This window comes from Monodon monoceros, unplaced genomic scaffold (assembly GCF_005190385.1).
Source record: "Monodon monoceros isolate NGI ecotype Baffin Bay Population unplaced genomic scaffold, NGI_Narwhal_1 Contig1424_ctg1, whole genome shotgun sequence".
In the NCBI taxonomy this organism is placed as follows: Eukaryota; Metazoa; Chordata; class Mammalia; order Artiodactyla; family Monodontidae; genus Monodon; species Monodon monoceros.
In genome coordinates this window covers 1-19,088 of record NW_021697277.1, presented here as the reverse complement: position 1 = coordinate 19,088, position 19,088 = coordinate 1, and the positions used below count along the sequence as shown (strand labels likewise).

The following is a 19,088-nucleotide window of genomic DNA, read 5'->3' as shown; positions in this document are numbered from 1 at the left end:
GATGTACTGAACCAGAATGGGTTGGACCCCAGCAGTCTGTTTCTAACAGTGCTCCAGAAGGATCTCGAATGCACAGTGCATCCAGGGTTCCTTTCTGTTATGGGTAACGCTGATTTCTGTAATCCTGTGGATTTTCTCAGCCTAAGGCAAAAAATCACTAGTGAGGGACGTCACACCATGGTCCCATTCTAAACTGTTCCATCTAATACCTCATGCTTCAAGGAGCACAATAGTCTCAAAGCTGCCCTGGAAATTTAACAAATGTAACAATTTCCCTTGGCCGTGTTTTCAGTAATTCTAGGGACGAATGCAGTTATTGATATTGCTTCCACTTCAGCACGCTTTGCTGACGATAACCAACTTCAGGGTTGGGAGGGGGATTAATTCTATAACTTAACATACAAGTAACTACTGCCTCTCCCATTGTAAAAAGCCTATTGAAGGCAAAGGCAAAAGCTACATTCTAGCATTCATTTTGAATTAGTTCTGCTATACTAACTGTTCATAAGTATCAGTACTTATTAATAGCAATTTATTTGACAAAGTTGAGAACCTGCAGACCACCCCTCAAGGCTTGGTCAAGGAAGAATTCTGGACAACAGGCTCAGACAGTAGATTAAGTTAAATAAGTTGGTGGGATCATCAGAAGGCTGGCATGGCACTGGCAGTCTGCAGTATGGGGCTGGAAAAGGGAGCAACGCTTCCCTTACAAGGCAAGGGACAGGCTTTTTGGCGAGGAGAGACAAGCGGTGGAACTCCGCTGTCAAAGGATGTGCTTGGGGAGCCAGCTGAAGTGCATGCAGTATTGGGGCCATTCAGGCAACTTGAGTTATGAGGCTGGGCATCGCGAAGGTCGAGGGCTCAGGCTGTTCTCAGAGGCTTGTGGTTCACCTGGCAAAAGACAACAGTGATGATTATGGGAACCAGGTGCCCTGCTCTCCCAGGATCCCATCTGGGTGAACAGGCTGCAGGGAGGATGCATACTTCCATGAGTATTCTAGTTTTTTCTCGTACCCTACCTCACCCCCTTTGCCAAGCAGTCATTTGGATTCTTGTATAATAATGAATTACTTACTGCAAAGGGGTGAAGGGAGCCAGATCCCTGCTTGCACAGGCCCTCCTTAGCTCCCAATTATCCACTGCAGACCTCAAGGAGACTCCAAGGAACCCAGCTCGAAGGTCACTGATTCAGTCTGGTGCTTTTATTTATATATGCATTTTTTATTTAACACACTCTTTGTTTTGTTTTTGTTGTTGTTTTGGCTGTGCGGAATGCGGGATCTTAGTTCCCGACCAGGGATCGAACCCACACCCCCTGCATTGGGAACGTGGAGTATTAACCACCCGACTGCCAGGGAAGTCCTTTAACACACTTATATAGTACTTACTACATGCTAGGCACTGTTCTAAACACTGCAAATATCTACTCATTTAATCCCCTTAACAATTCAACAGGGTAGTTACTTTTATTAACCCAGTTTTAAGGTGAAGAAACAGGTGCAGAGAAGATTAACTTGTCCAAGGTCACAGTTAGCATGCACTGGGGCCACTATTCACACCAAAACAGTCTGGCTCTAGGTCCTACTCTCTGATCTCTACCATAATCTACAGGTGAATAAACAGGCACCAAGAAAAGCAGTGATATGCCCTGGAATTAATTTTCAACAGGCTGCAGCTAGTTCCTTCTACTCGTGGGGTGACCAAGAGCACAGGCTCCAGAGATAGCTGGCCTGGGTTTGAAGCCCAGCTTCACCAGCTGTATGACATGGGCTAAACTGGAAGTTCAGTTTCTTTACTTTGTAAAGCCCACATACCCCAAAGGAAGTTTGATCTAAAAATATTTTTAAACCATTTGTGTAGAAGCTTAGCCCTGTGTTTGGCACACAGAAAGCAATTAATAAATGTCAGTGGCCCCCCAGGCCTCCTGGGTGCTGGCCCCATGCTAGGCCCGCTGCATCACATGCCATGAGAACCTGGCGATTCGGCTCCACAGCCCCCGCCCTAGAAACCCTCACCTGGGAGATGCTGACGCCTGTGAGTCTCTCCACGCTCTCCGGCAGGCGGCTCAGGATGTCCAGCACTTCCCCGGTCACTTTGGCCGCCCCCATGGCCCCACTTCCACTGGACACCAGTGTGATCTTATTGGCCGAGGTCAAGGGACCACTGATCTCCTCTGCCACCTGGTAGGTACGATGCCCACTCAGCACTTGTGGTCTGACCACACCCATCCTAAGACTCCTTCCTCTGGGTTTTAAGATCCTTGTCCTTCACTTTTGTGAGGATCACCCTTCCTCACTCTGGTCACTGGCTTGTAATTCTCACCCCGAATTTATGGCCCCTAGCCTGGTTCTCCCCCAGACCCTCCCTCATTTCCCCCACCCCTCATTCCCTCATCCTGTCCCTCCTCTGCTTTTGTCCACACGACCCCCAGACCTGGGGCAGCTTCTCCAGCAGCATGTCCAACTGAGCAGCCTCCTGGTACAGCTGGAACGCCTCTGCCTTCTTGGCCATCTGCTCAGCCTCGGCCCGGGCTCGGGCCCCTATGGCAAAGGCCTCGGCTTCCCCACGCATCTGAGGAGGGTACAGGACGCCTGGGGTACTGATGGCGGTAGTCAAGGACAAGAAATCCCAGCACAATCCCACTCCCTCCACAAGCTGGCAAGAGCCATCTGCTAACTCACCCGCACAGACTCGGCTTCTGCCTCTGCCTGCATGATCAGCTGGGACCTGGGCAGAGAAGGGAGTGGAGGGAGGAGCTGAGGAAGAGCCCTTGCTCTGGGAGAAAGACTCCACAGGAGGAGTACAGGTAAAGAAGGCCTCAGCAATTCGTCTGGGGGCGCCCAGATGGTGAAGGAGCCGCAAGGGGCCAGGAAGGGGTGTTTACTTCTCTGCCGCTGCTAGGCGCTCCAGCTTGTAGCGCTCGGCTTCTGCAGGCTTCCGCACGCGGGCCTCCAGCTCCTTCTCCCGGCGGGCGATCTCCTGCTCCTGCACTGCCACCTGCTGGGCCCGCTCCACCACCTGCACCTGGACCCGCTGTTCCTCGATCTGCTGCTTCGTCTTGGCCACCTGGGAAGGAGGGATGCTCAGAGTCAGAGCTGAAGAGCAAGCGGCCAGGAAGCAGGCAGGGAAGCTAGGGCCGGGGCTCCCAGGCGGGATGTAAAAATAGAGCAGGGGGACTTCCCTGGTGGCGCAGTGGTTAAGAATCCGCCTGCCAATGCAGGGGACACGGGTTTGAGCCCTGATCTGGGAAGATCCCACATGCCTTGGCCACAACTACTGTAGCCCACGCACCTAGAGCCCGTGCTCCGCAACAAGAGAAGCCACCGCAATGAGAAACCCGCGCACCGCAATGAAGAGTAGCCCCCACTCGCCGCAACTAGAGAAAGCCTGCGTGCAGCAACGAAGACCCAACACAGCCAAAAATAAATAAATAAATAACTTTTAAAAAAAGACTTGATATTGTGTCAATTCAAAAAAATTAAAAAAAAATAGAGCAGGCACATGAAGGCGGTCCCAGTGGGCTCAGCCTGCCCAAGGGAGTCCGTTTCCCGTACAGATCCAAGGCATGGCCTGAGGAGCGATGGGGGGTGGCCTGATCTTCCCTATCAGAGCCAATACCAACAGTTAGGGCTGTTCCCCACGTAGTCTCAGCTTCAGGGCTGGATAGGGCTGGAACCCAGCAATTCTCCCTCAGGCCAGGTGAAGTATCCCTCCACTGAACTCCTATCACCTTGTTTCTCCACCAAGTCTCCCTCTAGAGTATGAACACCTGGTGGGCACTGAGTGCATGGTAGCCATCCTCCACCTCCAGTCACGCTCAAATCCATGCACTTCTCTCCATCTGTGTGGCGGTTACCTTAGTGCAAGCCACTGTCAACTACTGAAAAGTTCTCTCACCAACTTTTTTTTTTCTCTCTCTCTCACCAACTTTCTTTTGGGGGGCTGTGTGTGTGTGCCATTTTTATCTTTTGTATGTGGTCCAAATTAAAAAAAAAAGTAAACAGTGATAGGTTTCCTCCCACCTATTTCTCAAGCCACCTGGTTGGTTCACTTTCCCTGAAACAACCAACGTGAGCAGCTTGTCGTGTATCCTTCCCGGGATACTGTAAGCAACTACAAAAACATGTATACATAGAGTTCCTCTTAGGCAGATTTCATTTTCTTACCCCTTGCAGAGTAGAGGGATCAGAAGGCTCTTGCCAAGATGTCGGTGAGGAGAGGTTCGGGGGAGGAACACACTTCTTGCCTCATTGCTCTGGCTCAGATGTGCACCACCTCCCCTGTGGGGCTCATCAACACAAGAGATGATGCCCCTGCCTTTACAGTGAACACCCATCTGTTCACTCCAGAGGAAGGGTGCTTCTGGATGTGGCACCCTGTACTGTCTTTGACCCTAAAAGTTCAAACCTGTTCCAAACTGGACTAGTTGCTCTTGGCCCCCATATGCAGCATCACGGTGTTCCTGTGTTGGAGCCTACCCACCCCCCCCCCTTCTTCAGACTCAACCTCTGGCAGCTCCCTCAGAAAGAGTATGTGGGGGACTTCCTTGGTGGCGCAGTGGTTAAGAATCCGCCTGCCAATGCAGGGGACACGGGTTCGAGCCCTGGTCTAGGAAGATCCCACATGCTGCGGAGCAACTAAGCCCGTGCGCCACAACTACTGAGCCAGCGCTCTAGAGCCCGCGAGTCGCAACTACTGAAGCCCACGCACCTAGAGCCCGTGCTCCCGCAACAAGAGAAGCCACCGCAATGAGAAGACCGTGCACTGCAACGAAGAGTGGTCCCCGCTCACGGCAACTAGAGAAAACCCACGTGCAGCAACGAAGACCCAATGCAGCCAAAAATTAATTTTTTTTAAAAAAAGGAAAGAGGGCTTCCCTGGTGGTGCAGTGGTTGAGAGTCCGCCTGCCGATGCAGGGGACACGGGTTCGTGCCCCGGTCTGGGAAGATCCCACATGCCGCGGAGCGGCTGGGCCCGTGAGCCATGGCCGCTGAGCCTGCGCGTCCGGAGCCTGTGCTCCGCAGCGGGAGAGGCCACAACAGTGAGAGGCCCACGTACCGCAAAAAATTTTTTAAAAAAAGGAAAGAGTATGTGGGCAATAAGTTTTTTCAGATCTTGCTTCTCTGAGATTTTCACTCCACTCTTCTATTTGAATGACGATTAGGTGGAGTACAGGTTACTAGGTTGTTATTAATCTTCCACCAGAATTTTTAAGGCATTGTTCCAGGGTATTCAAGCTTCTTGAGAAATCTGAAGTCATTCTGATGCCTGACCCTTTGCTTGAGATCTGTTCATTCTCTCTGGAAGCTTTTAGTTCTTTTCGTTATTCTCAGTGTTCTGAAATTTCACAGTGATGTTCTTCAAGGTAGATGTTTTTCATTCACTGTTTTGGGCACTTGGTGGACCATTTCAATCCAGAAAGTCACATAAACATGTCCAAATCTTTTCACTGATGATTTCCTTCTGTTTTCTTTGTTCTGTTGGGTCTCCTGGGCTGGCCTCTAATATTCTTTCCCAATTTTTCCATCTGTCTTGTCCTATTTTCTGGGAAATTTATTAGAATTTCTCTTCCACTGTGATTTTTTTTTCAGTTCTTCCATTTTATTAATTTCTAAAAGCTCTTTTTTGTTTTCTATGTCCTGATTTCCTAGATGTGAACTACTCTCTTATCACTGAGGATATATTTTTTTTAAGCTTTCTTCTCCCTGTATAGTATGTATCCTTCAAATTGCTTTGCTCTGCTTGTGATTTTGGCCTGTCTTCCATGTTGCAGGATCCCTCATATGTCAGGGATTCCTTGCTTGTCTGCTCACAGGGAGGAAGGTCTGAAACACTGAAGGGAAACTCTGGGTATGTGGGTGAGGCTCGTTGGCTTTGAGCTTCAATCTAGGCTGACCTAGGCAGTTCATCTGCTGAGGAACCTCAGATTCAGGATCTTCAAGTCTTTCATGTTGGATTGGTCATGTTCCCCAGAGCAGTCTTCTGATTTCTTCTTTGGAAGATGGGGGTTCTGAGAGCCATATGGGGTGAGTGGTTAGGGGAAGTGGTCACTATTCAGTATTCAATAGGCAGACAGGGGCTTCCCTGGTGGCGCAGTGGTGGAGAGTCCGCCTGCCGATGCAGGGGACACGGGTTCGTGCCCCGGTCCGGGAACATCCCACATGCCGCGGAGCGGCTGGGCCTGTGAGCCATGGCCGCTGAGCCTGCACGTCCAGAGCCTGTGCTCTGCAACGGGAGAGGCCACAGCAGTGAGAGGCCCGCGTACCGCACAAAAAAAAAAAAAAAAAAAAAAAAAAAAGGCAGACAGCCTCTTCAGGTCTGTTACTGGTTAAGTACTTAGGCCCTCACCTGTGTCTGGCTGGCCCCAGGTCATGCCCTCTGGTTTACTCTCTTCAGATAATAAACCCCCAGAAGTCTACTGGGGCAGAGAAGGGAGCATTACCCAGAGGCAGGGAGCCAGAGCGCTCTGAGAAGTCACTTTTCACCTGTTTCTCCTTATTTCAACCGTCTTCGTCACAGCTCCAGAGGCCCCTGGTGCTGCCAGCTCCTGAGCCTCAGATCATTTCATTGTTTTCTCCCCTTCAGCTTTGGGCTCAGCTGTCTCAGACCTCCTTGGTCAATTACCACGGCTTTCCAGCGTCCAAAATGATGCTATAGTTTCTGTTGCTTCTGTTCCTATTCTCTCCAACTTTTTTTTTTCTTTAATCACCTTATGTGGATTTAGTGAGGTTTTAAGAGGGAGTGCAATTAGCTGCATTTATGCAATCCATCATCTTTGAAAAACCTTCTAACTCATCTCCCCGCTTCCTCTTTTTTTAAAAAAAGTTTTATTTAATTTATTTATTTTTGGCTGCGTTGGGTCTTTGTTGCTGTTCTAGTTGCAGCGAGCGGGGGTTATTCTTTGTTGTGGTGCGTGGGCTTCTCATTGCGGTGGCTTCTCTTGTTGCGGAGCATGGGCCCTAGGCGCGCAGGCTTTAGTAGTTGTGGTTCGCGGGCTCTAGAGCGCAGGCTCAGTAGTTGTGACGCACGGGCTTAGTTGCTCCACAACATATGGGATCTTCCCAGACCAGAGCTCCAACGCGTGTGCCCTGTGTTGGCAGGCAGATTCTTAACCACTGCGCCACCAGGGAAGCCCCCTTCTCTTCTCTTCTGACAATCAATCAATTCTTCACATAACAGCTGTACTGATCCTTGTGACAATGTAAATTAGACCAGAGCACCTCTCTGCTTAAAGTTCTCCAACAGCTTCCCATTGTGCTTTGAATCTTCTAAGTCTCCATCACGGCCACTCGAACCCTAGTAAACCTGGTCCCGCCTGCCTCTCCCTACTCACAGCACACCAGCCATACTGGATCAGAAACCTCCTTTCTGTTCCTGGGACATGCCGAGCTCTTTGCTACATCAGGGTCTTTGCATGTGCCAGTCCCCTGCCTAGTCACTTGCCACACAGAGCTATTTAAATCAAAATAAAAAAATTAAAAATTCAGTTCCTCAGTCACAAAAGCCACATTACAAGTGCTCAACATCACAGCACAGATATAGAGCATTTCCATCATTTCAGAAAGTTCTATTTGAACAGCACTGGACTAGAATGTTCTTGGCCCACAACTCTTTACATCGTTGACTCTTTCTCATCTTCAGGATTTATCTCATGTATCACTTCCTCACCGAAGCTTCCTCTGATCACCCCCGACCTAATAGAGTATCCCCCCAGTAAAGTACCACCTATGTATTTCCTTCATAGCACTTCATGTAATTTGAGCCAGTGAAGGTTATTTGCTTATTAGTGGTTTCGTGTATTATAACGTAAAGCTCCATGAGGGCAGGAATCTTATTCTGTCTCATTCATACTTATATACTCACCTCCAAAACAATGCCTGGCACATAACAGGCATTTAACAGGTACCTGTTGAGTAAATCCTTATTTCCCCAGCACCTAGCACAAAGGCTGGCTGGCACAAAATGAGGAACTAATAAAAGCTGAACAGAACCCAAACCAGCCCAACCCTTTGATGTGCAGACAAGCCATGTTGAGAAGAAGATTAAGGACCTATCCTTGGGTGGGTTAAGTCCCACCCAAGCTGGTGTTTTCCACTATGTTAATGCTTCTCAAACTCCAATGTCTATCAATACATGAATCACCTAGGGATTTTGTTAAAATACAGATTCTGACTTGGTCAGTTGGGCTGGAGCCTCAGATTTTGTATTTCTAACAAGCTCCCCAGGGATACCGATGTTGCTGGGAGGCAGACCACACTTTGAGTAGCAAAGTACTATGCCACACTCAGGTACCTGTCAAGCCATCCAGGGATTTAACGTCATAACTAAAGATGTGCTGCATTTCATAATTTCACCCTGTACCAACTCTTGGCAAAAACGAATCTCATAATATTGCTGCCCTTTGGGTAAAGGTCTCAGAGTACTGTTGATTCCCGTTAGTTATGGTAGTTCTGTTTTATAAAGTAGCCATGAACACTGAATTAACAAAACACTTATTTTGTTCCTAAGGGAAATACAGGTATAGGTTCCTGTGAGCCTCTGGTCACAACAGATCAATATATATCTTTTTTTTTTTTTTTTTGGCCAAGATGTGCAGCATGTGGGATCTTAGTTCCCCGATCAGGGATCGAACCCACACCACCTGCAGTGGAAGCACGGAGTCTTAACCACTGGACCGCCAGGGAAGTCCTATATATCCTTGTTTTATGTGTTTCTGCTTAAAGACACCATATGTAACATATCTGTTGATTCATTAACAATGAACTCATGGCCAGCAGCACTGTAACTCATGCCTAAAAGAAGCTTATCTAACACACACGTCTTCTCCATCAGGCACATCACAGCCTTCTTGCACTTAGGAACACTAGACGGCACTTCAGCACTACATTTGGGGACATTTTAAACTGTGAAATCACCAAAAAAAAGCACAAAAGTGCAAAAAGTGTGGCAGTGAATATACTATGAAAATGACACTGTTTACAGTATGAGCCGAAACAAGAAGGCAGAACATCTTCTTGTTCAACCTCGACTGGGAAGCACATATCAGGCAACTCAAATTTTTCTCCACTCTGCACATGTTTGCAAATAGTCATCAGTACAAAAAATACTGGTTCTGAGGTAACCAATAAATTTTAGTGATGAGGCAAATTCTCAGTTATGGGATCCACAAATGATGGGGATTGACTACCCCTCCCTGCATTTTCAAGGGCCCCCATGTCTCATTTTGTGGGATTCAAAGCCCACGTTTTCCTTCCTCACACACTTCTGTGATCACCAGGGCTGCTGTGGGCCCATGGAGTACCCCTGTGCAAATTAGAAAAAGGCACCCCTTCCTCTGGGTGGATGCAGACCCATTCACCCAGGCCCGATGTGGAGCATGGTTGGATCTTAGCTCTGGTTCACCCCCTCATCCAGGTGCCCTGGCACAGGGCACAACCTGCCTCAAGCCCGTGATCAGCCCTATAGAGCGTATCCTTTCTAGGCCTTTTCTTTGCTTTTCAGCTGAAACGTTTAGGTCTTTTAAATCTTCCTCATAAGGAGGAGCTGGGTCAGAAATGGAGGGCCAGAATAAGGGGATCAGAGTCAGAATATGAGAGAGAGTGGTGGCCTGAGAAGAACGGGGAGGGAGTGAAGTCCAGCCTGGCCACCGGGCCAGCATAGGGGCTCTGACCTGAAGCTGATAGGCCAGGTCAGCCTGTGCTCGGCGGGTGTTGACCTCAATGTCATATGCAGCCTTCTTGAGCTCGTAGTCCCTCTGCGCCTTGGCCATCTCGATCTCACTCAGGTACTGAGCAGACACCTTTTCTTGCTTGGCTTTGGCCTCCTGTGCATGCAGAGATCAGGCAGGGAGTCAGAGTAGGGAGAGGAAGGCCCCAGGGAGAGAGCCTGATCTCCACCAAGCTCCTCTGTCCTCACCCCAGGCCCGGCCTCATTTATATCCTCTGCCAACCCTGCTCCACCAGCCCCCACGCCATCCCCTCTTCCACCAGGTGCACAATAAGCCCATGGAGACCAAGCAACCCCCAGATCTCTCACCCGGATCCCAGCGTCTCTCTTGGCCTCCGCTTCCCCAATCCGAGCATCTTTTTGGACTTGAGCTGTTCGAGCCTTCCCCAAGGAGTGCAAATAGTCCTGTGGGAGAGTTGCAGATATCACAGTCTTCGGGAAGGTTTAACAGATGGGAGCAGGAAAGCGGGGAGAAGCAACTGCCTAGGTTTACCTGATCGTCGTGAATGTCCTTCAGGGTGTAGCTGACCACGCTGATGCCCATGTTGACCAGGTCTGAGGAGGCCACTTTGAAAACTTGCTCTGAGAATTTCTGCCTGTCCTTATAGATTTCCTAGGATAACACGATGGAGGGAAGAAGGAACGTAAGCTCTCAGATCCTCTGACCACTGTCTCCTACAGACTAGCTCGGTCCTTAGGCCCCTCTCACTCTGGCACCCCTTCCAGATCTTTCCCTGCCCTCAGGCCCACCTCCACAGTCATGTGGGCCATAATAGCCCTCTGGTGGCCCTCCAGCGTCTCCAGTGCGATGTGGGCAATCTCAGCCTCTGTCTTGCCCAGGAACATCTGGCAGGCAGCTGCCAACATTTCCTTATTCTGGCCCTGAATCTTCACCTGTAGCCAGAATAAGGTTAGGGAGGGTGTGGTGAAGGTCTCATGAAGACAGGGAGGAAGCTGGGAGAGTCAGGTGCCTTGGGGATCCCTGGAGAAGCTGAGACTAGCAGAGAAATTTCTCCATAGCAAGAGGTAGGGAAGGCCATGGTCAGAAGATTCTTAATGTCTGGGGACAGAGAAGGTGATGGGGGAGTGGACTTTGGAGGAAAGGCTCTGAAAGCCTCACCTGGGCAATGCCAGTGACTGAGATGGGGACCCCATGGCGAGTGTAAACCTTTTCACTCTTGACATTGAGGGTCAGTGTGTTGAGAGAGATCCTAGGGGAAAAAGAAGGGGTGGACAGTGTGAAAAGGAGAAAAGAGAGAAAACGGGGGTTCCCTTTCCCTAGTTCTCTTGTTCAACCTACCTCTGGATTTGCTGGATGCAGGGCAGGACAAAGACACGTCCTCCAGCCACCATGACTGGGGGGCTCCGGCAGAAACCTGCAAGGTCAGGAGGCAATGAGCTGCGGTGGCCGGTGGCCACGGTGGAGCTGGAATGTGGAAGACGACCGGGGAAGGGAGGGGGAAGCAATCTCCACGAAGAAATCTGGGCGCTGGCAGGAGCAGCGGGCAGTGTAGGCCTTGGAAGGATAGAGGCAGGGAATCACCACAAGTGGGTGGCTTGCAACCATGGGGGTGGGGTGGGCAGAAGGTCTGGCGCTGGGGAGCTGGTGGGGAGAGGGGGAAGGGACCTCTGCGGGGACTTGGGGGTCACTGGCTGAGCAGAGAACAATACTTACCGGAGACCACCATGGCCTCGTTTGGGCCACAGGTGAAAAACATGGCTCAGGCTGGAGCTGGAGGAGGGGGAGAGAAAGCCTTTGCTGATAGCAAGGGGCACTGTGGAGTCCACAGGAGTGAACCCTTTCGCTTTCCTGTCAGTCCCGCCCCGCCTGCAGACAATGCGGCCCCGTCCCTTCCGCGCCCACGGATCCGCTAAGGCTTTACCCTGTGAAATTTCGCAGTCACCCAGCGACTCCCAGCCCCTTGCCGCACCCCACCTTCAGTGACGACGGTTTCTCTCTTATCTGATAAAGCTCTCCCGGCCCTTGGAGACCCCCAGACCCTTGCGCCACCGTCCCTGCTCCTCCACAGCCCGACTCCATCTCCCCACCCCACCCCCCACCTACCTTCCCGGACGCTGGCAGCGGCCTGGCCGTGGTCCGAGGCAGGGCGGGGACGCGCAGGGGACCTGTGAGCCGCCGAGCAGCGGCCGCTCGCGCACAGCCTGCCTGGGAGCTGGGCCCGCGCTGGCGCCCTTGCCCCCAACCAGGCCGCACCCTGCCGCTGCGGCAGACGCGACCCCGCCCCCGCGGCGGACCAACCTCCCCCCGCCCCCTCGGCCCGCCCCTTTCCCAGCAGGCCGCGCTCCGGTCCGCAGCCCGCCCGGGCCCCGGCTCACCCGGGCTGCCGAGCCAGCCCGGGGTCGGATGGGGCGACCCCCAATTCGCTGCCCCTCCGGGGTCCGGAGCCCTGCCCAGGCCGCTCCACGCCCCGCCCCACGGGACGTGACCTCAGTGGGTCTGGCACCCCGGGGCAAGGGAGATTGACTCACCTCGTATTTGCCCCGCGAGAACTAACTGGGAAAACCGCAGACTGGGCAATGTACGACAGCATCCGATTACCGGTTGCTGGGTTCCGTGACTCGGGAAAAAGGGGCTCAGGGGCCCGGGGAGGAGCGCCCGCTGGTGACTTGGCCGCGGCTCCTCCGGCCCAGGCGCTTGAAGGCCATGGGGAATGGGGGACCATGGCTTGCAAAGAGACACTGACATGACTGCTGACGGTAAATCAAGTTTATTTGTGTTCACAGAACATACCGGGCGACCCCACAGCCGCCCCCTGACAGCCCGTCGACCCCGCAGCCACCCCTTGGGGGCAACTTCGAGGAGATCGAAGGCCAAGGACCTTATTCTCAACGGTCCGCCGAAGCCTCACACAGTAGACCCGCGAGTTGAGATGCTGGAGGGCTGAGTATGTCACTCGCTAAACCTACTACGACCCACCACCGTCCTTGACTCCCAGCCCGGCGCCTTCTCGGACCCGGGTTTCCTCCATCCCTCTTCCCAGCCTCGCTCAGTTCTGGGCGCCGGCCTCCACCAATCCCCCAGAGCCCAATAAATACCCAGAGATCTGCATTTGCAGCAAGGAGCACATCTCGCACTCCTGCATAAGTTAAAATAAATATTACATACACCCCTCCATCACCTAGGGGGACATACATAAATACATATAAATATTATTAGGAGCAATGAGAAATAACGACGCTCTCCTGCCACCCGGCCTAGCCGGGTAAGTCTCCTGCCACCCGGCCTAGCCCCGGCTTGTCGGTGCCTGTCTCTCCCAGGCTCGGGCTGGCATCTCCGCTGTAGTGTTCTGAGTGCGAGTTGCCTTGGGAGTCCCAGTTTGGGATACGCTCTTTCTCCCACCAGGTACACCCAGTGTTTCTTGGTTTTTCAGATTCTTCTGGGGGTGTGGAGAGTCCGGTTAGAAGGCGGCAGGGTGTTGCTGGAGAAAAGTGCTGAGGTCCAAAGCGTAGTCCGAGGGCTCCGAGGTCAGATTAAGGGGCTCGAGGACCGGGGGCACAACGGTGGGCGCGGGGGACTGCGCGCTGGGGGTGTCCTCCGGGACCAGGGGTGTCGACACACCCTCTTCAGCCATCAGGATCTGGCAGAAGATGATGGTGAGCAGGAAAAAGAGCAGCCTTTTGGCAGGGTTCGGATCCTCGATTGGCAGCTGACGCCGGACCTGTGGGGAGATAACAAAGGCAACAGGTCAGGTCGGGGCCCCGGCGTACGGCGGTCCGCCCTGCTCTTCCCCCGGGCTGTCCACTTCGGCGACACTCACCACTCGTGGGTAGAGGACCCTACGGCTGCGCTTTCGGTGCCCGCGGGAGGCGCTGGGGCGCGCAGCGGGGGCCACCGCGGTCTCCGGGAGAGGATCGAAGGTGAAGATCTCGGGGCCGGAGCCCCGTTGGGGTCCCGGGCTGGTGGAGGGGACCGGGGTCGGAGCCCGCAGGACGGTCATGGTGGGGAGGGAGCTTCGAGAGTGACACATTGTGCGCAGAGCTGAAGGACAAGTGGCCGCGCAGTCCTGCAGAGCTAGTTTTGTACTCCGAGAACTGGGCGGGCCCTTCTCAACTCCACCCGCTGCTGGGAGCGGTTGGCCGGTCGGCTGGAAATTCCGAAGTTTAAGCAAAGGGAGGGGGTGGAGACTTGGCCAGTGCAACCGTAGGCACCTAAGTGTGTGTCGTGAGTGTGTGATTTGTGAGTGGAGGCGGGTAAAATTCCGGACTGCGGGCACATGTCGGGACATGTGGCTGCTGGAGAGGGGCTCACAGACAGTTTGAGAAGGTTCAGCCACAAGCCCCATCTCTGGAGAGGCAGGAAGGCTTACATAAGGAAGTCTGCCCATCCTACTACAATACTGACCCAGCAAAGTCAAGGAGCCACAGTTACAGGTGCACATTCACAAGCTTGTAGGAACACGGAAAACACACAGCCTAGGAGGGAAGTCACTACAGAAACAGCCAAGATGCCTAAGAGAAATGAACACCCTAGCACACACAGACACAACCCTGCCTGCTTTAGCACACACACACACAACACACACACAAGCACACACACACACACACACAAGCACACACACACACCACATTGTAGAGGCGGAAAAATTTCTCCTTTCCTACTAGTTTCTTTGGCTGGTCTAATAATTAGACATAGGACAGATTAACAGGAGAAAACAAATTTAATTGCGTACTTACAGGAGCCCATGAAGACTGGAGACTCAAAGGCAGTCAGTAGGGCAATTGAGGCTTATATGCCATCTTCAGCTAAGGAATGGGAAAGAGGCCTGGGGCTTGAAGGGGAGGTGGGTAATTCACAGGAAGGTGAGAAGAGCAGATGTTAGCTAATTAGGTGTTTGCCCTGCTAAGCAGGTAAGTCTTTCAGGTGAAAGCTATCTCTGGGCCAGGCCCCCTACCTAAATTATTTAGGCAATTGTCTGCGGGGTTTTGATTTCCTTCAGCTCCAAATAATTCACATGCCAAAGTGGCACATTTCGGGGTGGCATATTCTGCTCGCCTTCAATATGCACATCACACCCACACAGAACAAAGGTGCAGAGACTGCACAGGGGCAACCCAGCAATGTGCAGAAATGTTCATACATGGCTGGAGCAGAGGACCACAAAATACAAAGGTGAGAAGTTAGCAGCCATCTGGATTTAAGTTTATGTGAAGAACATTTAAACTGTGAGACATTATGCAAATGTTGTGGTAATGATAATAACACAAGAGATAATTGACACATTTTCATAACTGCCTTAGAGAAAGCTGCTCATGGATGTAAGGCCAACTGGCCCGAGGCAGGGGAACACAATCAGATTCACAGGTTGCATCAGACCGAAATTCTCCCGACCACCCAGTTCCAGGAACTGACCTGGGGACTTTGAACCCAGCCCAGCCTTCCCGCCTTTCGAGGGGCGGGACTAACGGTCCCCCAGGATACCCGAAAAGACCACCAAATAAGGAATACCCTGCGCCCTCCCAGATTCACCACACCCCTTTCCCTTCTTCCCCTATAAAATCTTGCCCAACCCTCGCCCGGGCGCGACTTCTCTGGCCCCTTTCTCTCGGACTAGAGAACCTCGCCCGGGAGCGCTCCCTAATAAAGCTCACTTGAAGCTTTCCTCTGTTTCGCGGTGCCGTTTGTTAAGATCCGACCTTACAATGGACACAGAATTTAACATCTTTTGAGCACTCAACAGGGCCAGACACCCTGTTAAAAGGTACTGTTGAGTACTGAGGTAGGTTTCAGCATGTATGCTGCTGAGAGAGCCAAGTGCTTTATCTAAAGCAAACACATCAGGTTCTAAGAAAATGGAAGACTAAGTATAAGGCGAACCCAATAGAGCTGCTGTTCCTGTCTGTCTAATCAATCACATGAGGCATCAGGGAAGAATGGCATTTGAGATGACCTTAAATGGTGGGTGGGATACCACAGAGTCAGATGTGGAAGATGACTGAGAAAGAGAATGGAATCAGCAAAGGCCTTGAGCTGGAAAAGTACAGGATGTGTTTGGGGAATCACAAGAAAAACAATCTCAGGACAAGTTTCCTGTAATGGAGTAGTGGTGAAACCCAGCAGGACCCTGTGGGGCCCTCCTGGGTGCCAAAGCCTTTCCGTGTCCCTCCTAGACCTTCCCTGGGTTCCAAAGGACAGATTCAAACAGTTGCTGATTGGGGAAGGAAGGGAATGCAGAAACAGGAGTAGTCAAGAAACAATAGTGCAGGACTTCCTTGGTGGTCCAGTGGTTAAGACAGAGCTTCTACTGCAGGGGGCGTGGGTTTGATCCCTAGTCCGGGAAGAATGCTGTGCATCCAGCACAGCCAAAAACTTAAAAAAAAAAAGAATGGCGCAGATAAAGCAGGGGCCTGGTTCCTCCTCAAGGGATATACATAACAATATATCTTTGAGTTCTTCTACAGGAACTAAGTCCCTCACTCAGTTGGAGGATGGTAACTTCAGGCTGAGTACAAGATTCCTGGAGCACCACCCTGTTACCTCACCACCAACCAATCAGAAGAAAGTCACACACCCCAAATTTTACCTATAAAATCTTTTCCCCAAAAAACTGTCAGGGAATTTGGGGGGTTTTGAGCACAAGCCACCCATTCTCCTTGCTTGGCCCTGCAATACACCTTTCTCTGCCCCAAACTCTGACGTTTCAGTTTATTTGGCCTCACTGTGCACTGGGCACATGAACTTGTTCCATAACAGTATCTTCAAAATCTCATTTCTTCCTCTCCAAACTCATTTTTACCCCTCTTCTCTTGTGCTGTGCTCCAGCCACCCAGGGCCTCCTCCTTTCAGTTCCCAGGACTTGCCAAGCTCTTTCTCACCTTAGGTCCTCTGCTTAAATTGCTCTGCCCTGGCACTTGCAGTTTTTGGCAACTTCTCATCCTCATCATAAACAGGAGGGAAGGGGGCAGGGCACAACCTTTAAAAGAATGACATAGCCCTTGAGGATCCGAATTTTGCCTTTAAAAACTCTTCCCTGAAAACCATCAGGGAGTTTGGGGTTTTTGAGCAAGAGCCACCTGTTCTTTTTGCTTGGCGCTTGCAATAAACCTTTCTCTGCCCCAAACCCAATGTTTTGGTTTGTTTGGCCTCACTGTGCAGCAGGCACGCAAATCTGGGTTCCACAACAGTGGTAAGTGACGATGGCTGGAAAGGAATTAGGCAGTGAGGAGAGCTTAGCTGACAGGCCAGGGGGCTGGGTTTGACTCTAGACTGTGGAGCTTGCGGGTCATGGAATGACATCAAGAGGGCAGGTTCAAAGCTGGGAACTGAGTGGGACAAGGAGTATGCTCTGGATGGGGAAACACTGAGGCAGAGACAGGATACTACTGGAGAGGTTTGGGTAGGAGGAAAGGGCCTGAAATGGGCTATGACACAGGGAACACGAGAAGGGGTGGCTTTAAGAGACATTCCTAGCATAAGATTACCAGAATTTAGTGATAAGGCGGGTAGCATTAGAGTCAGGGAGCATGAAGGGACCAAAGCTGTCTCCATGCATTTCAAATGCATCTGCCACAGAGCTTTGTGCCAGATCATATTATGCCTGGTGCCCAGGATGAGAGCATGTGTGACCTCTTCCATTAAAGGCTGTGTCACACATGTCTTTGTGTCTTCCATAGAGCCCAGCAGGGTGCCTTGCATGTACTAGTTGTTCAATAATCTTGATAAATGAAAGATGAAAATGCAGAACTAAAAAATGCACATATAGTATACATACACTGGCTGGATCACCCCAAGATTTTGAGACAGGCATACACTCCTTCAAATCCCACATATGAATTTATAACCTCTTAAGAAAAGTTGGGACAAGTCTTACACAGACACCAAACAAAGAACACCTAAGGGCATTTCTCAGCCAAGGATGTGTGGGGTTGCAAATAAGGGGATGGCCCACAATTGGGCTATAAAAAGAGACATTATTGCTGTCTATACTATTGCTTCCTGGGCTTATGTGTTGCTTTATTTTACACCCACCACTCCTGTTTAAGCACACTTGAAACTTTCAGCATTACACACTTCTTCCTGATGAGGCATAAAACACACCTCCTCTGCAAACAAAGACACATCCCTTTCCCACACCTCCCCTTCACATCTGCCATCATCGTTACATTTACACCCAAGCACAGTGAGCCTACCCACCCACCTACACCCTCATTCCAAGGCAACCTGCACACTAAACGATGATCAGCATAAATACATGACAGTTTACATGTGTGGACAGGCTCACATGCTCACACAGACATAAACTGGGGATGGGAGAGAGAGTGATGATGGAAGAAAACTGCTTGGTGGGAGAAGGGGAGAGTCACCCAAGGTTAGGAATGCATAACTTGTTTATGATGGAAAATTTCTCCAGGGCATTAGGCAGGGGAGGGGAAGTGAAGGGGATGTCAGGATCCTGTTTCACACTACCTCCTATATCTGGAATCTGGGCCTCCAGCTGGACCTAGTTATCCCCACTGTCCTCCCGGCACAGAGAGACCTTTCTTTGTGGCAAAGTCAGAATGGGACCAAGAGAAGAACCGGAGAGAAGAACTCAGAGAGCCAGGGCTCTGCCCCACCCCCTCCCTGCCACACAGGAAGCTGGGGAAGTTTGAGAGTGAATCATTAAGTCAATGACAGGGTGCAGGGGTGACAGCTGGGGGATGAGTTAAGGCCAGAAAGGGCCAGGGGCTGAGACCAGCAGTTGCACGGGTTCTCACTGCCCTAATCCTAGGGAAAGGCCTTTGCCCCTTTCCATTTCCAGCTCTCCTCATATCATCCCTATCTGCCCAAGATCACCAAGTTCCTTCATTCCCCTCCTTTGACCTGTGTTCTTGACCTCCCACTAACCTCTTTCTTAGCCCCTTGTTTGTTTTCTTGTTAATGCTTACCACAGTAGGGAATCATTTTACGTATTTGTTTACTTTTTGTTGTGTCTCTCCCCCGCTGGAATATCATCTCCTCGAGTATACAGGACCACATCCTCCCTTTTTCCTCATGGTATCTCTGTGGTTTCTCTAGTACTTGGCCTTTCACCCAGTAGGGGCTTAATTGAAATATAGTTTATTTACAATATTATATTAGTTTCAGGTGTGCGACATAGTCATTCAATATTTTATAGATTGTACTCCATTTAAAGTTATTACAAAATAATGGCTGTATTTCCCTGTGCTATACAATACATCCTTGTCGCTTATCTTTTTTATACCTAGTAGTTTGTATCTCTTAATCCCAACCCTTATCTTGCCCCTCCCCCTTTCCCTCTCCCTGTTGGTAACCACTAGTTTGTTCTCAACATCTATGAATTGGTTTCTGTTTTGTTGTATACATTAGTTTTATTTTTTAGATTCCACATATAAATGATAAC

General features: G+C 50.9%; 2 protein-coding genes across 3 annotated transcripts; both read right to left on the bottom strand.

Moving 5' to 3' along the window:
- Positions 1–517: 517 nt before the first annotated feature.
- LOC114883859 (flotillin-1) lies at positions 518–11,958 on the bottom strand. Of its 2 annotated transcripts, XM_029202447.1 has the most exons (13): positions 11,792–11,958; positions 11,402–11,458; positions 11,027–11,102; positions 10,847–10,937; positions 10,477–10,620; positions 10,220–10,339; positions 10,036–10,131; positions 9,671–9,823; positions 2,885–3,066; positions 2,682–2,727; positions 2,434–2,571; positions 2,016–2,180; positions 518–891 (listed from the first exon to the last, which is right to left on the bottom strand). In XM_029202447.1, the coding sequence occupies exons 2-13, from the start codon at positions 11,442–11,444 to the stop codon at positions 862–864; spliced, it is 1,284 nt and encodes a 427-aa protein (XP_029058280.1). In that variant the 5' UTR covers positions 11,445–11,458; positions 11,792–11,958; the 3' UTR covers positions 518–861. The 2 variants fall into 2 exon arrangements, with proteins under 2 accessions (XP_029058280.1, XP_029059157.1); XM_029203324.1 differs by lacking the exons at positions 10,847–10,937; positions 11,792–11,958 and having other exon boundaries at positions 11,027–11,744.
- A 1,137-nt stretch (positions 11,959–13,095) lies between these two features.
- LOC114907745 (radiation-inducible immediate-early gene IEX-1-like) lies at positions 13,096–14,963 on the bottom strand. Its single transcript, XM_029244046.1, has 2 exons — positions 13,506–14,963; positions 13,096–13,406 (listed from the first exon to the last, which is right to left on the bottom strand). Exons 1-2 carry the CDS (start codon positions 14,124–14,126, stop codon positions 13,146–13,148), a joined length of 882 nt encoding a protein of 293 aa, XP_029099879.1. The 5' UTR covers positions 14,127–14,963; the 3' UTR covers positions 13,096–13,145.
- Between the last annotated feature and the right edge of the window lie 4,125 nt (positions 14,964–19,088).